Raw genomic sequence first — 16,407 nt, forward strand, 5'->3', positions numbered from 1 at the left:
CTCAGAAGACCTAGAATGACTCTTGTGTCAGATTTTATGCTTTGGTTACCCATTGAGGAATAAATTCCTTCCTCTTTATTTGTTCACTGTTGAATCTCTCCATGAATTCCATGTGTTTTCTGACCTTGTCAGTCAGTGTTTGGAGTATTCAGTTCTGGGTGTTACAATTTCAGAAAGAGCTTTTACAGTCGAGATAGATGACACTTTCTTACGAATTGTATGCAGGCAATGAGGATGCATATAACCTGGAGAAGATAAGGTTTAAGTGACATTGCTGCTGTCATTGGACATTTAAAGTATTGTTATAGGAAAAAATTATGATGGTTGCTATACTTCTGAATGGAGCCAGAGGAAGTAACACAGCTATGCTCACTGGGTAAACTATGATCTAGCTTCAGTGGACTCTTCACTGCATTAGTGCAATCCTCATAATTCCTTCCTAATTGATTCCCTATCTGACTTTCCACAGAAACTATTCCAAACCCTCTGTCTTTAGCAGATTGCAACTTCAGTCATCCCTTTCCCTATATACATATATATATGCACATGCACACGCATAGATATCTTTTCTACTGCCTTTAAACATACCTAAATTTTCCCCTATCCTTATGAATACAAACAAACCAAAAAACCCTTCACTAGATCCTACTATATCCCCTCAAGCCAACTCCTGATTGTCTTTTCCCTGGCTTATCACCCATATCATATTCCCTAATTATGGGTGTTCCTCAAGGTTCTATCCAATGTCCTTTTCTCTCTAATCATTTCTGTTGAATTGACTCTCAGGTCTACTTATTCAGCTACAGTCTCTTACCTAAGCATCAACTCTGTGTCATCTCTAGGCTTTATTTCTGTATCACCAATTGCCTATTAGACCTTTAAGATTTCGTATTCGAAAGACAGATTCAACCTGTCTGTCCAATTGTTTACACTCCCCGCCACATACCCCCCAGCCACCTTCTTCCAGACTTCTCTGTTTCTATGAAAGGTACCACTATCCTTCTAGTCTCTTAGCTTTGTAATCTTGGCTTGATTCCTCAATACTTCCTCTTATCCCACATATTGATTCATTTACTTTTCTTGTTTTTAGTTGCATGCCCAATTCATTGATTTACTCTTTCTTTTATTGATGTGTTTAGAGATATAAATTTTCCCTAAAGTACTACTTTGTCTGAATCCCACAAATTTGATATCTTGTCTCATTGTCATTTTCTCTAATGAAATTGTTAATTCCAGTTAGTAGACAAACGTTACCATTTCTACCTCCCTACCATCTCTTTTACCCAACCTCTTCTCTTACACAGCCACCACCTTACTTTAGGCATCATTACTCTTGCCTAGATTTTTTCGGTGCCTTTTTATTTGGCCTCCTCCTTGAAATCTCTTCCAACTCTAGGCTATCTTCCACCCACACAGTACTGCCAAAGCGAATTCCTAAAGTGCAGGTATGACCATAGAATTCCACTACTCCACTAACTCCTTTGGCTCCCTATTACCTTGAGGGGATAAAATACCGTGTTTCCCCGATAATAAGACACTGTCTTATTATTATTATTTTTTTTTTGGACAGAAAAACACCAGAGGGCTTATTTTCAGGGGAGGGCTTATTTTAATGAACATTGACAGCAATTTTAATAAACAGGTAAATGTGAACCAAAAAATGTACCTTTATTCAATAAGCAAATCACTGGGGAAGAACAGGATGACGCACTCACTGCTGCAGCTCTGATTGGATGCAGCTCGGAGTGCGGCGTGCGTTTCGGGGGGGGGGGATGGTGCATACAGAGGGTACCGTAATGTAGCATGTAGCGCAGGGGATCACCTTCACTACAGTAGCAATCTCAATAATAGGGCTTATTTTAGAGGAATCTTACACAGTAAGGGGAGGGCTTATTTTCGGGATAGGTCTTATTATTGGGGAAACACGGTAGGAACTTTGCATTTAGTTTTTAAAACCCTTCACATCTTGCCTTCAACCCACATTTCTAGCTTCATTGGAAATTATTTGTCCTGTCACACTAAGATTTAATGAAATTGGTCCCCTCTTTCTTCTTTGAAGATGATTCTCACAGTATATAGGCACCAAGTCTATGCCTGTATACTGACTATCCCCCATGCCTAGAGTGAGCTCTCTCCTCACTAACACCTCATGGAATCCCTTTCTTCCTTCAACAAGGAAGTGATTCAGGTGGCCCATTCTACATAAAGCTTTTTTGATCTCCAATTCTTCAGAAGCTACTGCCATCCCCAAAATTATCTTGGATTTATTTTGTATGCATTTATATAGGTACATGTTCTCTCCCCTGCCTAAATTGTAAGTGCCATGAGGATACTTTAGCCTTGAATCCCCAGTGCCTTCACAAGTACTTACGAATCAAAGGAGCTAACTAAATCTACTTGGGCCTAAAAAAGAGAACTCAGACTAAGGAATAAAAGTTATAGAGAAGCAAATTTCATCTTCCTTTTTCATTCTTAAGATTCTATGACCCTAATTGTCCTGACCAAAAAAGATAAGTAAAATACTATCAGTAGCAACTTGGTGATAACTAGGGATTCCTGCCTATTTTTTACAGAGCACTTAAGTGTTTTGGACTATAAATATGATGCCTTATAGTGTCTCTTCTGTGATTCTTTCTGACTTTTTCTTACCATCCATTTTACTTTTCCCTGTTCTTTTATTGCAGCTAGATTAAGCAATAAGCTAAGTAGTTCCATTTGAACTTGGAAAAACCAACACAAACCGACACAAAGTTGGCTTGCCTAGAACTTTATTAAATGATTGGGGGTAGGGGTTGAAAGATTGAGTAGAATGACCTCTTCACTTCTTTCAAACACATTTCTTGATGCAAACTATTAGGATAGAATATTAAAGTTATAGCAGCTTGTAGTGGAAAGCTTCTTTAGAGCAGGGATCATTGCATGTTTCTGTGTTCCGAGTTCCTGGCATCCCCCAAGCACTTGTGACCGTGCACTTTGTGCCTGGCGTTGTGCTAAGGTCTTGGGACATAGAGAAGAGCAAAGACTGTCCCCGCCTCGAGGAGCTCCCGTGCCATTAGGGAAGGCAACTTGTGCGTGCGGACCAGTGTTGGGTTACACTGTATATGCCCAAGCACCTAGTAGACGTGTAGAGAGGACAAAGGCGCTAGCAACCGGAGAGACTAAGGAAGGTGTGTTCAGTGTGTGTTTTCATGCTTGTTTTCCCTTCTCCCAGTATTGGGTGGGAAAGCAATTGTTCTTCCCTTCTGCCTCATTTCCCTCATTTGACTATAATCAGTAGACCTCGTGAGCATTTATTCTTTACCTATGGCAGCAAACCCAGTCTCACTGCATAAATTCTGACCTTCTTTCTCATCTCATTCTCTCTTCCCTCCCATTCCCCTGAATTTTGGAGTAAAATTCTAAGGGGTGGGGGGGTGGGAAAAAATCATCAATGAATATGAAATGAGTAACTTACATGAAATAAGTTCCATTTATGGAACTTTAGTTTATATATATTTGCAAAGGTGCAAAGCCACAGTCAGTTTTGACTTTCATATCTAATCAGTTGCCAGGTCCTATTGATTCTACCCCCCTAAAGTCTCTTGAATTCATCTTTCTGTTGGCATCCTCCTATTTCAGGTCTTTTTTCCCTTTGTCTGAAGTAAATACTCTCTTAACTGGACTCCTTTTTCCGTATTCTCTAATCCATTTTTCATGCCATTGACCAACTAGTTTTCCTTATGTATGTACTGTTCATATCCCTTCCTTTCTCAGAAACGTTTAATGGCTCTCACCAAATAAAGTAGAAATTCACTGGAGCATCCAAGATCTCTCACAAAACATCTTTTTCTAGCTTTCTTCCACTATTCCCCTTCACATTCTTGTGCTCTGACCAAACCATATCATATAATCTACAACCTACATGGTGCTGTCCTCAACTTTGTCCTGCCATAACCTTTCCTTATAGTTTGCTTATCCTTATGCATGGTTTCTCTTGAACAGAGTGTGAATTCCTTTAGAACAGTGCTTGTTTTTGTCCTTAATACCTTGCGTGTAGTAGGCATATAATGTTTGTCGACTTGTACATAATGATATTTAACAGAGGGTTGAAATGGAATAGTAAGCAAAGCAGGGAATATTTTTGAAAGTATGTGCCCGAGGGGCTGCCAGGTAGCACAGCGAGTAAGAGCACCAGCTCCAGTGTTGAGAAGACCTGGAGATCGAATCCCGGGCTCAGACACTTAGCACCCACCCAGAAACACCTGGCCGTGTAACCTTGAGCAAGTTACTTAACCCCAATTCCTTAGGAGCGGCCAGGTGGCTCAGCGAGTAAGAGCACCGGCTCCAGTGTCAGGATGACCTGGATCAAATCTGGGCTCAGATACTCAGCACCACACCCAGAAATAATAACTGGCCGTGTAACCTTGAGCAAGTTACTTAACCCCGATTGCTTTAAAAAAAAAAAAAAGTATGTGCCCAGTCTTTTGAAGTTGACATTATGGAGAGCAGTGACACTGTGACATGCACACTATTCCTTAGTGTAATTTTTTCCAAGTGAAATAATGAGCTAAATCAAGGGTGCCCAACCTTTTCTGTGTGTCATGGACACCTTTGCAGAACATTGCCTACATTCATGATACTAAAGAAGAAAATGCTCTATTTCTTGCAGAGGTTAATGAAAATAAAGATATAGTCCTTTTTTCTAATCCATATTATTTTATCCTGATTAAGAACCGTTGGCCTAGATCATTGCTGGAACCTATTATAAAATTTTTGCTCATTTTTTTGGTTTTTGTTGTCCGTATGTAGTTTCTCTATATGTCCAAATAAGTACTTGATTGCCTCAGGTAGTAGTGAATTCCTCCTCATCATTGGGGCTTTCATTTAAAAGCATCAGGATGACGTCTTATGGGGTATGTTTTATTATTGGGACATTTACGGGTATGAATGCAAATCAAGATGTCGGATTTTCGGGGTGCTTGTTAAGTGAGAGTAAAACTGGCACATTGTCCAAATATTAAATTAATTACAGTGAGAGATGAATCCTGAGAAAATAACCTTTCAGAGATTTTTGACTGTGAGGTAGAAATTAAAAGATTATGATTATGATTTTCCCCTACACCTAGAATGTACTGCCCTTAGAATTGGGAAGGTTTTCTTATTTAACGAGGGGAGTGCCACTTGATTAATGATGCAAGGGTTTAGAATTCATGACAGCTGTTCAATTTCTTTTTTTTTTTTTAAAGCAATTGGGGTTAAGTAACTTGTTCAAGGTTAACCGGCCAGTTATTTCTGGGTGTGATGCTAAGTATCTGAGCCCGGATTCAATCCCCAGGTCATCCCGACACTGGGGCCAGTGCTCTTACTCACTGAGCCACCTGGCCACCCCTTGTTCAATGTCTTTTCATGGAAACAATCAATGTTCTTTGTAATTCCTAGCTGGCAGATGCCCATGCTATGTAATTCACCATGTCAGGGTTAGTCCTAGAGCTAAAGATCTCCTGGGTTTGAAAGCTGAAACTACTACTTGGAAATGATTCAGCTCAGGGGTCTGTACTTGATTGTTACTGTTCTTGGATGATAGAAGATCTAACTTCTTGGAGGACTAGTTGGATAACTTGTCAAAGCTGCATTCATTTGCATCCAAATAAAAACAAGACAAGATAACTTTGTCCATTTTTATAGATTGCACTCATGGATTTCCTGTCAACCATACAAGGAGGTCCAGTTATTGACACTCATAAAGAAAAGGAAATGAACATTGGAGAGAAAGGGTGCTATAAAAGTGGAGGCAGCATATTCCAGATACTAGAATAATGCTCTATCCTTATAACCTGGGATAACTTTATAATTCATAATATAGGTCTTTCATTAACTCCAGAGAAACTTAATTAGAGAAAGTGACTGAAGTAAAAATGGATGTTGAAGAAAATCACTAAAATATTTGTGCATTTTGGACTAGATCTTTGAATGCTTATCTACCTGTGGCAGTCTGTGGTCTAAGGCTCCTTCCACCTTTAGTCCTCTGATTCCTTAATAGTGCTATCTAGAGAGAGTGTGTTGTTTCTGAGAGTAGTTTACCAGCCAATAGCAGTTAAGATGAGTAATTCATTATGTGTGGAATAGTTGAGCTTCCCACTCAGGCACCTAGGATTTACAGCTCAGTTTTCTCATTCCAAGTGAAGAGTCCAAGGCCCAGGGACAAAAAATGACCTAAGTTCACATGTAGCAATGGGAGCATTCAAACTCAGGACATCATAACTCTGAACATGGCTCCAGTGGGCTTTTACACCATCATAATGGCTCTGAGACTTTCATATTCTTCTCTTTCAATTACAAGTTTAATGACTTGTTGTCATTAAGAAAATTTAAAAGTACGATTCACGTGCAAAAAATTTAAGATTAAGTTCTCTATAAAGAAATAGTTGTTATCTAACAATCTTTGCTATAATGTTTGTTTAAAGAGTTTTTATTTTGAAATAACTGTCCTGCCAATTTTATGTTCTGGGGGGCCATCTGCAAATATGGCACTGAGGTGTGTATGGGAAGACATTTTTGTTTCCATTGCCAATGCATTGGTTCATTTAACTAAGTCATTAAATGCCTGTGTCTGATTCTAGGGACACTGCAGTTGCCATATGGCCTGATGGAAAGAAAATAGAACCTGGTGGAGAGCCATGGGTTTGAATCCTGACTCCAACCCCTGTTACCTAGCTGTGTGATTCTGGTCAAGTAGGTCTTAGACCTCTCTGAATCTGTTTTCACATCTGCCATCTTGTAGACAAGCATCTTCACAGGGCTGTTAAAAGGAAGCCACACTATAAATCTGAGCAGCTATATAAATGTGATTGATGGTGATGATTGATTATTCTTCTAGGAAAATCCTTCAGCAACTCTTGAAGATCTGGAAAAGCCAGGTGTTGATGAGGAACCACAGCATGTCTTGCTGCGCTATGAGGATGCTTACCAGTATCAAAATATATTTGGCCCACTTGTCAAACTGGAAGCAGATTATGATAAGAAACTTAAAGAATCCCAGGTAATTTATGTGAAATGATGTTTGGTGTTGGGATGGGCTTAATGGCATTTGGTTTGTTGTAGGCCAGGTTCTGTCTTTAGAAAAGGCACTACAAAAAAGCCAAAAAGAAACATGAAAGCAAATAGCATATTTATTTTGTTTATGAATATATATACATGGATAAGTTTAGACAAATTTTAGGCAATTTGGAGTTTATGGTTTTTAATTTGGTTAATTTGAGCTAACTCATTAATAGTAGTAAGAACTTTTCAGGATCATACTACTAAAGGCAAGGCTGAGTCAGACAGAACCAGCCTTAAAGGTGAGAAAAGAAACTGAAGAAGATTGGGAGAAGGCTTTAGGGGACCATATTCTTCAGCTCGTTACAGAATCAGTATTTGAGAAGAAGCTCTTACAGAGGGATTCTCTCTTGGGGAAACATTCTTGCAAAGAAACTCAGAGGTGTCTCATTCTTGGCCATCAAGTCATTAAAGGCCTTACCTATTGGATAAGAACATATGTTGTCATTGGTTTTTAGAGAGTGGCTGAAAGAACCTGGACTTGAAATCCAAATGCCCATGGTTCTAGTCTACTCTTTTTATTAGCTGTGTGATCTTGGGCATGTTGCTTAAGTTCTGAGCCTCAGTTTTTCCATCTGCAAATGGAGATAATACTTGTATTGTCTATGTCATAAGAATTATTGAGGATCAGATCACTTAATGGTAAAGTGCTTTTGACATCTAAGGTAGTATTTCTAGAAATTAATTGGGAAACATAAGTCTTCTCAATTTGCCTTGGTTCTGCTCTTTACTCCCTTCTTTTATATATTTTATATATATTATATATATCATAAGATCTCCTTCTAGCTACACTCATACTTAATACTATAGCAGATTTTTTCCTCTAGATGTCTATGAAATGTTCATACATTAACAGTCAATAGACTTTCATGTTTAGAGCTACTGACTACATTTTATTTTAAGACTTTGGCACCTTGTCTGGTGCCAGTTCTGATATTTGGAACTTTTTAAAATCGTTTGCAGGTGACCTAGAGGTAGGTAGGTGGCACCCTGGGTAGAGTGCTGGGCAAAATCTGGCCTCAGGTACTGACTAGCAGTGTGACCCTGGGCAAGTCAACTCCATCTCTGTGTGACTCCATGCCCTTATCTGCAAAATGGGGATAATAATAGCACCTCCTTCCTAGGGTTGTTGTATGGATCCAATGAGATAATAATTGTAAAGGACTTAGCCTGGCTTAACATATACTTGTTCAAGAAGTTACAGGGGTGTCTAGGTGGCTCAGTGAATAGAGCAACAGCCCTGGAGTCAGGAGGACCTAAGTTCAAATCCAGCCTTAGACACTTAACACTTACTAGCTGTGTGACCTTGGGCAAGTCACTTAGCCCCAGTTGCCTTCCAAAAAGCAAAAAAAAAACTATGAATTTGGTGAATTATGACAGCAATATGATGGAATGTGGTAGAGAACTGAGAGCCTCTAGATTTGTAATAATAATTCACAAGTTTTGAAGGTGAACAAGGACATCTTGTTTTTCTTACAACTAGACCCAAGATAACATCACAGTCAGATGGGACCTGGGCCTCAACAAGAAGAGAATCGCTTACTTCACGTTACCCAAGACTGACTCTGGTAATGAGGATTTAGTCATAATTTGGTTGAGAGGTGATTTTGAGTTTTTAAATTTTTGTGACACTGTGTAGCTATAAAATATATGTATAAAAAAACCTAGTTCAACATCTGTTGAACTAAAATTTAACTGGGATACCAACCTTCGATGTTGAGACATTAATTGCTTTTAATTTCTTCCCCTGCCTCTTTGTTTTCCCATGAAGATATGCGTCTTATGCAGGGAGATGAAATCTGCCTTCGATATAAAGGTGACCTCGCCCCGCTGTGGAAAGGAATTGGCCATGTCATTAAAGTCCCAGATAGTATCCTTTTTAAACTATCCAGAAAATATCTCATGACAGGATAGTAGAAAATGATTCATTCGTATAAGTGGAAGAAAGCCATTGTTTGGTATAATGGAATGGATGAGCACACGTTGTATAGAGACCTGGGGTTCCCTGCCTCTATGCATTAGCCCTAGATAAGAGCTTCTTTTCTGTAACCACAAACATTATCTATCCTGATTTGCTGTTATATGTGAATAACCTTGGTACAAGAGTGATGGTTTGACTCCCGTCCTTTTGGCAGAGAGGAAACCTTCAGAATCCATACTGTATGGACTGTGCATACTGACTGCATCAGTAGTGGGTTTTCTTTCACTTGTGGTCATTAATAACATGTTTATATATTGTTTGTCTGAATAGATAAAACCAAGAATTGTTGGTTGACTGCTGCCCCAACATATAGGATGTAACTCTTCTCTGTGGTCACTCTCTGGACTCTACAGAGATATAGAACCCACTCCTCTTTCCTTCACATCCCTCTTCCAGGAGCTACTAATATAGAAGTGGAGCTTACCTTACTTTGGTAGCCAAAACTGTAAATATGACTGACTTAAAAGTAGGGCACTGAGATTGACTAGCAGGTGGGCTTGGTCAGCAAAAGGTCATAGACCTCCAAGAGAAAAGTGACTTAGACTATGAAGTGAGGAAGGGGTAGGGACTAATTGTGTCCCTAAAGGAAGTGGAGGGGAGAATAAGTCAGAGATAAAAAAGATAAGGCAGCTCCATATTCTAGTAGAGAAGAGAAAAACTTTTTTTGATATATGGCCTCTTTGACAGAGAAGCATTAGATTTAGCTACAGAAGAAAAATCGATCCTTTTAGCAGTTAGCAAGAAATAATTTAGTGGGGGTAGGAATAACAATCAGGGAGGTCAAGGCCCTAAGAATGAGGGTACTTTATTGGACAGACAGAATCCCTTTGTGGTCATGTAGGGTTCATGACTAACTTCTTAAAGAGGCCTACCTACTGAATGGGAATTGTCTCACTCAAAGTGAGAACTTGAAAAGACCTTAGCTTAAAAGAGCCAAGGTTTCCCACAGCATCTTGGGCCATCTCTAGTCATCAGTCATCCTAACTGATACCCGGCCACTAGACCCAGATGTCTCTGGAGGAGAAAGTGAGACTAGTGACTCTGCACAGCCCTCCCTCACTTAAATCTAATTCACTTGCAAGTTATGTCATCATCTTCCTGATGTCATGGTCTTCTTCAAGGACAAAGGGGCACCTAGGTGGCGCAGTGAATAGAGCACCGGCCCTGGAGTCAGGCAAACCTGAGTTCAAATCCTGCTTCAGACACTTGACACACTTACTAGCCATGTGACCTTGGGCAAGTCACTTAACCCCAACTGCCCTGCCCTCCCCCTCCAAAAAAGCAAAAAAAAAAAAATGAGTCCAATAACTATTGAGTAGGGTAACTTAACTCAGATGTCCAGATTATGGAGATGAAATTGCAATTGAATTGAGGAGTAGTGTCGGAGCCCCTGTAGAAGTTACTCATAACTTCCAAGTCGATTTTGTATGGAAGTCCACTTCATTTGACAGGTATGTATTCTGTGTAGTATTGAAGTTGCTCTGTATCATTTATTGGAAGTCATTGTTTTTGTCGGGGGGCGGGGCGGTGCATTGCACTTAATAGTGGTTTTTTTTTTTCCAATTACATATAAAGATAGTTTTCAACATTTATTTTTGTGAGATTGTGAGTTCCAAATTTTTCTCCCTCCGTGTCCCCCAAGACAGCAAGCAATCTGATGTAGGTTATACATGTACAGTCATGTTAAACATATTTCCACATTAGTCATGTTGTGAAAGAAGAGTCAGAACAAATGGGGAAAATCATGAAAAAGAAAAAAATAGGTGAAAATAGTATGCTTCAGTCTGCATTCACACTCCATAGTTCTTTATCCAGATGTGGATAGCATTTTCCATCATGAGTTTTTTAGAATTGTCTTAGATCATTACATTGCTGAGAAGAGCCACATCTATTAAAATTGGTCATCACACAGTGTTGCTGTTACTGTCTACAGTGTTCTCCTGGTTCTGCTCATTTCACCCAGCATCAGTTTATGTAAGTCTTTTCAGGTTTTTAATAGCACAGTAGTATTCCATTACATTCATATGCCACAGCTTGTTCAGCCATTCCCAATTGACAGGCATCCCCACAATTTCCAATTCTTGGCCACCACAAAAAAAACAAAAACCCTGCTTTTTGTACACATAAGTCCTTTACCCTTTTTTAATGATCTCTTTGGGAAAAGGGAAGTCATTGTTCATAAGCTTAAATCCATATATTTTTAGAAGTTTGAAGGGTTCTCAAAGGTCATTTGGTCTAACATTTGGTCTAAAGAATGAATTCCCTTTATAACATGACTGACATATAAACTACTGACTAGGAGCTTACTACATTTTAATGGAGCCCGTTCCATTTTTGTACTGCTTTTACAGTGTTAGGAAATTCTTCCTGAGATAAATTCTGCCTTGCTATAATTTCTTTTTTTTTTTTTTTTCACTCTGGAGTTCATTGCAAACCTAGATATCTGATGACAGTTTTCTTGGATTTCCTGGTCACCCTTCTCTGACTGTATTCTAAATTTTCTGTATCCTTTTTAAAATCTGATATCCAAATGTCTAGTTGTTTAGCTAAAGCAAATTCATCATCTTTGAATGCCTTCACCATGTCATTAATGGTCTCATATTCTACTTAATGATTTTTGAAGCTGGTAAAATGTTTCTGATCCTGGCTTCCACTAAACTTGAGTATCTTTCTTTTCAGAATGCAGAGTGCATTAAAAACATTTGCTGTGGATGAAACCTCAGTATCTGGCTACATTTACCACAAACTGTTGGGTCATGAAGTGGAGGATGTGATTATTAAATGCCAGCTGCCAAAACGCTTTACAGCACAAGGACTCCCTGACCTCAATCATTCTCAGGTCTCCATTTTCAACAGACTCAATAAATTATTGATATCTCTGCATTTCAGCAGGAATTAAAAAACCTACCAATCCTTTGCTTGGTTTTAATGAACAACCTCTTTTTCTCCCCCTTAGGTATATGCAGTAAAGACTGTTTTGCAACGACCTTTGAGCCTTATCCAGGGACCACCTGGTACAGGGAAGACAGTAACATCAGCTACAATTGTCTACCATTTGGCTAGGCAAGGCAATGGGTATGTTTGTTCATAGTAATTTAGTAGAATAAAGTTGAATGTCAGTAATCAACAAGCTTAAATTAAGCACCTGTAAACTCTAATATGCTGGACTTTTGAGGATAATAAAAAAAAGAAGGAAAATCTCTACAGATAATAATGAGTTAGTGTTCATGTAGCACTTTAGATTTGCAAAAGCGTTTTGTAGATATCACAGCAACCTTGAAAGGGAGGTACTCTTCTTTTCCTCATTTTCTAGGTGAGGAAATGGAGGCAAGAGGAGGTTAAGTGATTTCACCCAAAATCATACAGCTAGTAAGTATCTGAGGCAGTATTTGAACTTGGTTTTTACTGTCTTCATGTCCAGTATTCTCTCCACTGTGCCGCTTAGCTACCTTGGACAATTGGCTTGGTGTGATCTCACACTGTTAATGGTATTGCAAAATGGCCACATTATGCCTTGTATATTTTGTGTCTGTATTAATATTTCTGACTATCAGTGTTTGCTTGAGTCCTATATCTATCTCTTCCCCCCTCCCCACCTCTCCCAGGTGACAATGTGTTGTAGAGGATTAATAGAGTAGGAAATGGTATGCTGGGCCTGGAGTCAGAAAGATGTGAGTTCAAATCCTGCCTTTGACACTAACTGTATTACACTGGGCATATGTCATTTAAATAAATCATAGAAAGGTTTGAATTCTGTGTTAGCACTGCATTTCCACATTCTAATAAAATCACAAGATATGTCAGGTCCTTGTGTCGATTTTTATTGTTGGTTTTTTTTTTAAACTGAACAATGTTGTGATGTTGATTACTAGTTATAAGCTTCCTCTTTGAATAGTGAGAATTTTCTTTTTTTTAAGGCCTGTGCTGGTTTGTGCACCAAGCAATATTGCTGTGGATCAGTTGACTGAGAAGATTCACCAGACTGGACTGAAAGTTGTTCGTCTTTGTGCTAAAAGTAGGGAAGCAATTGATTCTCCTGTGTCTTTTTTAGCACTGCATAACCAGATCAGGAATATGGACAGGTAAGCAATTGTACACAGGCTTTATAGAAGTTGGGCCACTCTTGAGGGCACCTGCACCCTCTAGCATATTTTGTCTAATAAAGGATTAGAGTGGGCTAGCATTTCCTTTTGATGTGGAGTAACAGTTACTTCAAGTCCTTATTCTGCATTACAGCATGCCTGAACTCCAGAAATTACAACAACTGAAAGATGAAACAGGTGAACTTTCATCCGCTGATGAAAAGCGTTATCGAGCATTGAAACGCACAGCTGAGCGAGAATTGCTCATGGTAAGTGGTTTATCGGTTCGGTTTAGCAACCATTCTGTATCTGAGCTGTGTAGACACTATGCTTTGGGCTGGGGATACAGACACAGAAAAGAAAAGTCTCTGCCCTAGAGGAGCTTGTTCTGGTGTGGATATGACTGAAAGGACCATAGATCATCACTGATGCCCAGTCAAGGCACAAGGTTCAGAAGAGGGGCAGGATTAGGACGTGAACAGCTTGCTAAGAATATGGTCTTGATAGAATCTGGATTTCTGGACTGGGACTTCACAGATAAGAGTGATGGGCTCCTGACCTAGGAGAGTGAGTGTATTGTTTGGTGTCCTAGGAACCTAATTAAAAGGGCTTTAAACAGAAAAGAGAAAGTAAGGAACTATAAAGAGGGGCATTAAAATAGGGTAAAGAATAACAGCTGAGATACTTAGATAAAACTGGAGGGATGGGGACTAGGAATAAGGAGCAGAATTGAAGTTTTGTAACAATTTACTATTCAGAAGTAGCTTGTGAGCTCTCTCTCTCGAATTTACATGACTACTGGAGTGTGTTGTAGAGGGGTAGACTCTCCAGGTATTCCTTGGACTGTTTTTCAACTGAGGTCCCTTCCAACTTTGACATCATGGGATCTGTTTGTCTGCTCATTGTACAGGTGAAGCCTTAAAAGGTGTTAGATTTGCATTGTTCACTTGAAGTCAAAACCACTAGAACCTACTTGACCAAGATGTTATGCAGTTACTACTTTTTAAATTTATGCTTAGGGAAAGACCATTTAAGGGAGATCCTTTAGGGTAAAATACCCTCAATACTGAATATGAGGTATACAGCTTTCTTAAAAATTGTAGCAACTCAATGAAAGAATATCATAAGGGACTCGGACATCTCAAAGGTCACCTAGCTCTTTTAAAAAATAAAATCTGAGGGGGCAGCTTGGTGGCACAGTGAATAGAGTACCAGCCCTGGAGTCAGGAGAACCTGAGTTCAAATCTGGCCTCAGACATGTAACACTTACTAGCCGTGTGACCTTAGGCAAGTCACTTAACCCCAATTGCCCTGCCTTCTCCCCTCCAAAAAAAGCGATGAAATAAAATCTGAGGATGTAATTTTGCTATTCATTTCTCATTTCATTTTCAAATGAATTTAATATAATTTTGTTCCTCAGAAGAGTGGCATTGAGAGCTGATTTCTACCTAAGAGAATATTGTTTATTTTCATCCATAAAATAGCCAGTGAAAAATTTGGGTTAGAAAGCAACTAAATGAAAGAGTGGAAAGCATACATCTTTGTTTTTGTTTGTTTTTTTTAAAGTGATGCTTTGCAAATTTGTAGAACCTGTGTTGTTCAATTATGTACGTCTTAATATTAACGTTATTTTCTAAGGCGTCTGCTGTTAACCAAGATGCTAGAGATGTGCAAAGTTTAAAATGGTTATAATTTTGTTGTTATCTAGAATGCAGATGTGATCTGCTGCACGTGTGTGGGAGCAGGTGATCCAAGGCTCGCCAAGATGCAATTCCGATCCATTTTAATTGATGAAAGTACACAGGCTACCGAACCAGAGTGTATGGTGCCAGTTGTTCTTGGAGCCAAACAGGTAGATTAGAATTCTTTGTGAACCAAAGGATTTTAACTTTATGGTCAAATGCTCAGTAAATAGTATGTTGAATTTTGGGGTACTTTAACTTCAGTTGTGGTATGTTTCCTTCTTATACATGTTCTTTGAGGTGAACAAAAGTTGTCCATTTTCTCTTTTATGGTCCAGTTGATCCTTGTAGGAGATCATTGCCAGCTGGGTCCTGTAGTCATGTGCAAGAAAGCTGCGAAAGCAGGCTTATCTCAGTCACTGTTTGAGCGACTAGTGGTGTTGGGAATCCGTCCAATCCGCCTGCAAGTCCAGTATCGAATGCATCCTGCCCTTAGTGCTTTCCCATCAAACATCTTCTATGAGGGTTCCCTTCAGAATGGTGTCACTGCAGGTAAAGGACCTTCCCAGATGACAGGGGAGCCAGTGAAAGATATCCATTACAAACAGATAAAATAAATTGCTTGAATAGAGTTGTGTATGACATCAGGTTTTTGGAAGTCTGATAGCACCATAAGGAATCAGTATGTATCTATGTGGGGGTAGTTATTTTGTATTACATGAGCAGCCAATCTTGTTTAGCCCTGACCTCAAATGATAGGCTTGCATACTTTGAATGTAATGTATGACAAGTGGATCTTTCTTTTCAAATTATAGCTGATCGTGTGAAAAAGGGATTTGATTTCCAGTGGCCCCAGCCAGATAAACCAATGTTCTTTTATGTAACCCAGGGCCAAGAAGAAATTGCCAGTTCAGGCACTTCTTATTTGAACAGGTAAATAGGCCTAGCAATCTTTTCCTTTAAGGAATCTAGTAACCTTTGAAGGAGGTAATTTTAATAATGTTTCTCAAATCTCTCTGATAGGTTGAAATCCCTGTAAGACCCATTCCTTGTCCCTTTATAATCACTAATGATCTTTTTGTATGTGTGTGTATCATAATATTATATAGATATGTGTGTAATGTGTGTATCATAATACTATATAGATCCATGCTTTAATGCATAAATGCTCTATTTGCCAATGCCAATTACAGCACTTTTATTCCTTAGTTATCTTTTTCCCAAGTGTCTGTGACCAAAAATAAAATCTTCCTTTGGTACTAAAACTGGGCCTTTAGGAGGATGTTTTTCATTGTTGGCAGTGAATGAGACCAATTTCCTTTTGCATTTATCTTTTTAAAGTTAATTAGATTGGTGCTCACATGACTTGCTAGACCTGTACTTAAAGCCTTTCTAATTTGGGTAGGACCTACCAGAATTTTGCCCTAGGAAAATCGCTCTAAAGGATCCAGGATCCTATACATGCCCTTCAGTGGGGCAGCAAGAGGGGAGAGACTTTAGTGAAGGTTCTGATTGTATATATTAGTTATGGGGGGAGAGTGTGTGTGTGTGTGTGTGTGTGTGTGTGTGTGTGTGTGTGTGTGTG

The 16,407-nt window shown here is 39.1% G+C and overlaps 1 protein-coding gene across 1 annotated transcript in view; it reads left to right on the forward strand.

Moving 5' to 3' along the window:
• The window catches only part of UPF1 (UPF1 RNA helicase and ATPase), a 60,493-nt gene that overhangs the window by 30,868 nt on the left and 13,218 nt on the right, over positions 1-16,407 (forward strand). The window contains exons 6-16 of the mRNA XM_069067584.1: positions 6,857-7,018; positions 8,561-8,645; positions 8,849-8,947; positions 10,401-10,509; positions 11,738-11,897; positions 12,015-12,133; positions 12,976-13,140; positions 13,295-13,409; positions 14,849-14,992; positions 15,161-15,374; positions 15,638-15,755. Coding sequence (XP_068923685.1) covers positions 6,857-7,018; positions 8,561-8,645; positions 8,849-8,947; positions 10,401-10,509; positions 11,738-11,897; positions 12,015-12,133; positions 12,976-13,140; positions 13,295-13,409; positions 14,849-14,992; positions 15,161-15,374; positions 15,638-15,755 — 1,490 coding nt within the window. The remainder of the gene's footprint in view (positions 1-6,856; positions 7,019-8,560; positions 8,646-8,848; positions 8,948-10,400; positions 10,510-11,737; positions 11,898-12,014; positions 12,134-12,975; positions 13,141-13,294; positions 13,410-14,848; positions 14,993-15,160; positions 15,375-15,637; positions 15,756-16,407) is intronic.

Source organism: Petaurus breviceps, unplaced genomic scaffold (assembly GCF_028583685.1).
Source record: "Petaurus breviceps papuanus isolate PSGF00001 unplaced genomic scaffold, PetGlider_PUasm1.0 108, whole genome shotgun sequence".
Classification (NCBI taxonomy): Eukaryota; Metazoa; Chordata; class Mammalia; order Diprotodontia; family Petauridae; genus Petaurus; species Petaurus breviceps.